The 7,274-nt window shown below is 45.8% G+C and overlaps 1 protein-coding gene across 1 annotated transcript; it reads left to right on the top strand.

The window, feature by feature from the left end:
* Positions 1-451: 451 nt before the first annotated feature.
* On the top strand, positions 452-7,057 carry svopl (SVOP-like). The gene is made up of 15 exons (XM_076722861.1): positions 452-565; positions 1,582-1,705; positions 1,989-2,083; positions 2,689-2,787; positions 3,437-3,508; positions 3,643-3,767; positions 3,985-4,048; positions 4,456-4,581; positions 4,711-4,839; positions 5,123-5,196; positions 5,542-5,738; positions 6,319-6,430; positions 6,548-6,629; positions 6,710-6,799; positions 6,890-7,057. The coding sequence occupies exons 2-15, from the start codon at positions 1,603-1,605 to the stop codon at positions 7,055-7,057; spliced, it is 1,536 nt and encodes a 511-aa protein (XP_076578976.1). The 5' UTR covers positions 452-565; positions 1,582-1,602.
* Positions 7,058-7,274: the final 217 nt, after the last annotated feature.

The raw sequence follows: 7,274 nt of genomic DNA, 5'->3' as shown, positions 1-7,274 counted from the left end.
ACATCAGGCCAGGTGTGATCCAGGTAACTCAGTGAAGCTGTTTGGAGGAAACGGAGCCTGATGGAAAAGTTCTTTTAATGTCAAATCACTGATGCAGGAACACTGCCAGCAGTCTCACCTGTTCAACAGCAGGCAGGTGAGTCTTATGCTGATCTGACTACCTGTTCTACCCAAACTGTGTGTGAGCTGCATCCTGGTGTTTCACGACTGAAAGATTGTGTTAACAAACATTAAAGAGATGTGTTCAAATCCAAACTGTGGCAGCGGATTTCTCAGTTTTTCATTACCGTTTGTTTTTCTTTTGGAGTTTAAAAGTGGCGATAAGAGGTTTCCATATTACTGACAGTCCATGTGTGAGGTGAAGTGAAACTCTCCCAGACTGAAACAGCTACCGCCCCCTCCTCCCGCCGGTCCCGATGACGATGACACTTCCTGATACACCTGGCCAGGTAACAACAACAACAGCTTATACCGGAATAACCTGCAACAGGCCCAGTAAAAGATCCACCGCAGCATGAAGAGAAACAAGTGGTCGCTTCATCACTGAACACAATCTACTGTGTAAGTACGTTTATTCCTGACATCTTTCAAATGAACGTGAACGCAGTTAAACGTGCGTCGTTGACATCCTGAAGTGAAGCTAACATCGACCTAATGCTCCTACGAGGAGGGAAGTGTGAAACTAGGATGTTTCTCTGCAGCATCTCGAGTAATAAACCAGGGGTTTATGATCCATATTCAACTTTTACTGCTCTGCGTTTCCCCCACAGTCCCTAAGTTACCTGTCCACCAAACCCCGTTCAAAAATCTGCTGTTTTAACGTTTTCGTTCTGATGGCGGCTGGAAACATTCGCAAACGTGGCAGGAAACGAGTCAAGAGTAATGAGAAGTGTCCTCTGTGAATGTCGGCTCTCAAACGATCCACCTTCAAACACTTCCCTTCAATAAAATCTAGTTTTGTGAACCGGTTCACATTGAAAGCAGGTTAAACAAGCGTTCAGATTTATTTAAATCACAAAATGCTTCAAGGTGCTTCTGTGAACATGAGTCTTTGTAGCTTGAAAGTTCACAGGTACCACAATAAGCGAGCTCATTAAACTGATGGATTTCTGAATGGAGTTAGTCAGAACCTTATCTCCATCCAAGAAGGAGCTCAAGGTGTGTGTGTGTGTGTGTGTGTGTGTGTGTGTGTGTGTGTGTGTGTGTGTGTCGTCTGGAAAAAAAAATAAAATGAGTGTTCAAACTGCAACAGAGTAAAAAAGAACTCAAACTCAAACATTTGTTAATTTATTGATTGATTTCATCCCTGATTCAAAAAAGTTGAATGCTGTTTAAAACGTTAATAAAAACAATTTAATTCAAAATGTGTTCAATAGAATGAAAATATGATGAAGAGCCAAAAACAAACCTCACTCAAGAAAAAGTAGTCGAGGAAATGAGAATTATTGTATTTTTTAATCTATATATAAGACATGAATCCATTAATATTATATTCATGACAAATTCTGGCACCATGCTGCTGAATCTGGAAAGTTCCATAATGTTAGAAAATTACCTTATTTTTTTCTCCAAATCCTCCAGAAACGTTCATGTGTCTTCAGGATGGGGGATGGTATGAAGACTCAGCTGGTGACCGCCATCCACCTGCAGGAGGTGGAGCTGCAAGAGAAACCTGCAGACGAGCAGCAGGGCAGCAAAAACAACGGTGAGTGTGAAGTCAGTCATCGCTGAGCGGGAGAGGGTGGCGCCATCAGAGAGGACGCTCAGATATCAAACATTTAGAATTTGTTGAAAAGAGTGAAAACTTAGTCTGTTGGGACCATCTGGGCAGCGGTTTGGAGGTTTGACGTGAATTTTCAGTGTCATTTTAAAAAACTGCAGATTGTGAAGAAAGAGGTCAAATGTCGAGTCGTTCACACGTGTGAGACGTGCTGTCGGCGTTCCAGCGAGCCGCCGTCCTCTCACGGTGTCACTTTGTGTTTCTGCAGCAGCAGAGGAGACGTTCACCGTGGAAGACGCCGTGGAAACGATCGGCTTCGGTCGCTTTCACGTCCTGCTGTTTGTCATCATGGGCAGCTCCAACGTACGAACCAACACACCTTTCACTTCTTCTGAATGTGTTTGTGAACTCTGAAGCTCAGGATGTGACGAGAAACCAGAACTCATTATCATCAAAAGACCCACGAAGACCAAGAGACAGAAGAAACCATTGAGTTCAGCAACCAAACACTGAAGGACACTGACAGACACTGACAGACACTGAAGGACACTGACAGACACTGACGGACACTGAAGGACATTAACAGACACTGACGGACACTGACAGACACTGACAGACACTGACAGACACTGAAGGACACTGACAGACACTGAAGGACACTGACAGACACTGACGGACACTGAAGGACATTAACAGACACTGACGGACACTGACGGACACTGACAGACACTGACAGACACTGACAGACATTAACAGACATTAACAGACACTGAAGGACATTAACAAAGTGTCATATAAATGAACAGACATTCGCAGACTTTAAACCTTGAAATGAACTCAAGGTTCAGTGAAAATTGATGTAACAGACACTCTGACAATGTTTGCTGCCTTAAAAATGCTGTGTGTGTGTGTGTGTGTGTGTGTGTGTGTGTGTGTGTGTGTGTGTGTGTGTGTGTGTGTGTGTGTAGATTGTGGAGGCGATGGAGATCATGCTGTTAGCTGTCGTTTCTCCTGAGATTCGATGTGAGTGGCGTCTGGAGGACTGGCAGGTCGCTCTCGTCTCCACAGTGAGTCCAAATTTAGACGCACTCTGATGTCAGTCCTTCGTCCTTCAGGGTCTCAGAGTCCACTGACGTCTTCAAATGTCTCATATAGTCCAAAACTCAAAGAGATTCAGATTCCAAACAGAAAATAACTTCCACAGCTAACTGATGGTCACAGCTGATTCATTTCCTGTCCATTGGCTAATAGTTTCCCAACCTGTGGGTCACAACCCCTCCGAGGGTCAAACAGTCAGTCCAAGGTCATCATCTGTGTCTTTTGTCCATTTGGGAATAACCTCACTGACCTCATCAGGACTTCTTAGAAATTATTACATCAACCAGCGAACCAAGATGTTGATTTCATTTCAAGAGATTTGAAGAGACTGCAGTACTGCTGTGTATTACTGCAGTACTGTCCCTCTGTGGTACTGTCCCTCTGCGGTACTGTCCCTCTGTGGTACTGTCCCCCTTTGGTACTGTCCCTCTGTGTTTCTGTCCCTCTGTGGTACTGTCCCTCTGCAGTACTGCTGTGTATTACTGCAGTACTGTCCCTCTGTGGTACTGTCCCTCTGTGGTACTGTCCCTCTGCAGTACTGTCCCTCTGCAGTATTGTCCCTCTGCGGTACTGTCCCTCTGCAGTACTGTGGGTACTGACTGCAGTGTTTCGTCTCAGATGGTGTTCGTGGGCTTCATGGTGTGTGGAGTTTTGGGAGGATACATCGCTGACCGATACGGACGCTGGAAGGTCAGAAACGTCTTTGATATCTAATGAAATATTTCATAGATGTTTTCACACAGATCATATTCAACCTGAGTCTGTTTTGTGTTTGTCTGCCTGTGTGTTTGTGTACTGTTGTGTACTGTTGTGTATATGAACAGGTGGTGTTTGGAGGTTTTGTGTGGAGCGCCTACTTCTCTCTGCTCACCTCGTTCGCTCCGTCGTACGGTTGGTTCATCTTCCTGCGCAGCATGGTGGGCTGCGGCGTCGCAGGAGTGTCCCAGGGGTCAGTGTCACACACACACACACACACACGCACACGCACACACACACACACTGTAACTCTGTCGTTGCTGTTTTCATTGTTGTTGTTGTCATCATTGACATTGCTGTTGTTGTCGTTGTCGTCGTTGTCGTCGTTGTCGTTGTTGTCGTTGTTGTTGTTGTTGTTGTTGTTGTTGTCGTTGTCGTCGTTGTTGTTGTCGTTGTCGTTGTTGTGTCAGCTTTGTGCTGAAGACAGAGTTCATCCCTGCGAAGTATCGAGCCTTCCTGCTGCCTCTGGCTTCTGTGAGTCACTCTTTACTTCTTCACCTCGTTTGTTTTCTTCTACCCACGTTTCATTTTTTCTGTCTCAGTCGTAACTTCAGACCTAATAATGATGATAATAAAGCACTTTTCTATCTGCTCCAAGACACAAAAACAGGTTGAGCGTTCTGAGAAATTCACTTCAGTTGTGACTGAGAAACACAATGATGATGATGATGATGATGATGATGATGATGATGATGATGATGATGATCCAAACGTCGTCAGTCTGCTTTGAATTCTAATAAAGAACAATAATGTTTGTGTTCTGTCTGTTGTCTGCTGAGGATCTTTGTTCTGTAAAGACGTGCTAATGATAAAGTTCCTCATCTGATGTATGATGTCATCAGCAGCGATATCCCAGCATGCTCTCTGTCTCTGTGCATCAGATCTTCTGGATGATGGGCTCCATGCTGATCATCCTACTGGGGATGCTCGTGGTTCCCACTCTGGGGTGGAGGTGGATGATACGGCTGTCCGTCACCCCCAGTATCCTCCTCATCTTCCTGTTCAAGGTGCAACCTCCTGCTCACCTGTCTGCCCTCACCTGTCCGCCCTGTTTAAGGCTGACACCCTGAAAGGAGTTCAGCGCTGTCCCCTCAGGTCAAGCTCAATCCTGTCTGTCTGTGTTTTCAATGCATCAGTTTATTCCGGAGTCGGCTCGTTACAACGTGTCGGCGGGAAACATTCAGGCCGCTGTTCAGACTCTGCAGAAGATCGCGAAAATGAACAGAGTTTCTCTTCCTCCGGGACGACTGGTGGAGCCGGCCGTGGTACGTTTCCCTCGGGTTAAATCTCAGCAGTCAGGCCTGATTTCTGAACTCGCTGTGATTGGATGACGTAGTCGACGAATGACTTCAGGAATCCTGAAAAACAAATTCACCCCTTCATATTCTGTCTGTTCAACTGCACAGTGTGAATCCCTAAAGCAGTTTGTTTTTGTTTATTTGAAACTAATTGATATCAGAGACAGACCTGCCTGTTGTCTTTTCATCTCTGAACTTCTTTCCTTACCTGTTACCTTGAGTTTAATGCAGGTGACTGTCTGTGTTTCAGAATGAGAGAGGCAGCTGGAAGATTCTGCTCAGCTCGTCGTTCAGGAGGACGTCTTTGCTGCTCTGGTATTCATGGTAACGCTTCACTTCCTCCTCACTTCTATATCGCAAATGATTTAATGCTGTTTTCTTGTCTTTTGGTACTTTTCTATAATGACAGCAGTGGGAGAGTAGATGAAACCAGGAGAGAGGGAGGAGGAGAACGAAGTGGAGCAGAGGTCCCCGTCCCGACTAGAGCTGGATGACTCATGGTTCTCGATCGGCACCTTAAACCCACAGACCTGATGTAGTGCTTTTTTACTGGGTGCTGAGTTAAGAAGTTGAGAAGCAGAAGGCTTGGTTGTAGTGTTTCATGTGGTGTGATAGAGATAAACCTGTTCCCGGGTTCAGTCTCTCACCGCGGCGTCCTTCCTCCGTCAGGTTCGTGGCCTCCTTCGGGTACTACGGCTCAGTGCTGAGCAGTTCGGAGCTGCTGGAGAAGAACTTGCTGTGTGTGACGGACGCAGATCGAGAGCATCAGATCAAACACCGCCATGAGGACGGACTGTGCTACTGCATCGCCTTTGCACCCAGCGACTACCAGACACTGCTCATCAGCTGCCTGGGAGAGGTCGCATGTGAGTGGACGACGGAGATCAATCAGCTGTGTTTAACTAAGATTTTCATTCTTGTACATTGTCTCATCATAGTGACTGGATTCAAGAAACACTGAGCTCATGAGTTCATGTTCCTCCAGCAGGATGGATCATTACTGACCATCAAAACTGAACAAAATTCAAAAGTTTAATGTTTTATTAATTCATTCAACTGTTGGTGAACTTTATCCCTAAAGACGTGGTGGACGTGGTGGACGTGGTGGACGTGGTGGACTTCTCTACCACTGATGTATTTCCGGGGATGTTTTGACTAATCCCATAGTCTTACAGTGTGAACATAGTAATAGTTACCACGTCAGCATGCTGCTTTGCCAGCTACATGTTAATATGCTAGCAGAATGTCAGCACTTTAAGATGCTTTCTGTTAGCATGCTAACATTGCTAACATCACCTCAAAGCTGACACGTCCTAAACAGGCCACCATACGGAGGATCAGCCCTGTAGGTCCTTTCCATTTTCACGCTGCTGGTGGTAAAGATCTTTGAACGGTTCTCATTGCTTATTTTATGAAACAGCATCTGATCCTGTTCTGTTCTCCCAGTGGTCCCACTGAACATCTGTCTGCTGAATGTGGTCGGACGGAAGATGAGTATGACGGTGCTGCAGCTTTTGGCGGCCATGTTGTTCATGATGCTCAGCATCTGCACCACCATGTAAGAACCTCAGAGACTCCTCTTCTCAGTCCACAGTCCAGCCTGACCGGGTCCAGGCTTGTGAGGACCTTCATCCTCAGAGTTCATGAAGGCCTTCTGTTTGTGCTTTTTCTCCAGGTTTGGCTTCACGGTGTTGCTGTTCCTGCTCCGGTCCCTGGTCTCCATGAATTTTAACGTGGTTTACATTTACACGGCGGAGGTACGTCCACACTCTGCTGGTTTTAGTGGCGGTTTTCGTTGGTCCAGATCTCAGGGCGGAGGTGTTGTCTGTCTTCTCAGGTTTATCCCACTGCGGTGAGGTCCCTCGGGATGGGCTTCTGTACCTCGTTCAGTCGGATTGGTGGAATGATCGCTCCATTCATCGCTCAGGTGAGTTCGATGTCCTGCCCGGGAGCCGCTCAGGTGAATTTTCTGGTGTTTCTGCCATCCATGTGTGACGTTAGTCTGTGTGTACTTCAGGTGCTGATGTCTCAGTCGGTGATTAAGGCTCTCAGTCCGTTCACTGTGGCCTGTGTGGCCTGTGCTCTGGGAAACTTTCTGCTTCCCATAGAAACCAGAGGAAGAGCTTTACTGGTGAGAAACACGTCACTGTTTTCAGACATCATTTTTCCTGGTTTATTCATTTAGTTCATTTACATAAGTATTAATTACTTGATTATTTATTGTGTCTTTCAGCAAAGCTCCTGATGATGTCTGCAAAGCATTTCCTGTTTTATCAATGTTACATCTGTAATGTAAAGATATTAAATATGTTACTGATACCAGCTGTTTCTGTGCCTTCATTAACAGTCTGCAATGAATTCACTTCTGAATTTTTCAATGATGGTTCATTAGAGACAGGTGA

The sequence above is a fragment of the Chaetodon auriga genome, chromosome 22 (genome assembly GCF_051107435.1).
Source record: "Chaetodon auriga isolate fChaAug3 chromosome 22, fChaAug3.hap1, whole genome shotgun sequence".
In the NCBI taxonomy this organism is placed as follows: Eukaryota; Metazoa; Chordata; class Actinopteri; order Chaetodontiformes; family Chaetodontidae; genus Chaetodon; species Chaetodon auriga.
Note: the sequence above shows the minus strand (reverse complement) of the source record. Positions and strands in the feature narration are given on the sequence as shown.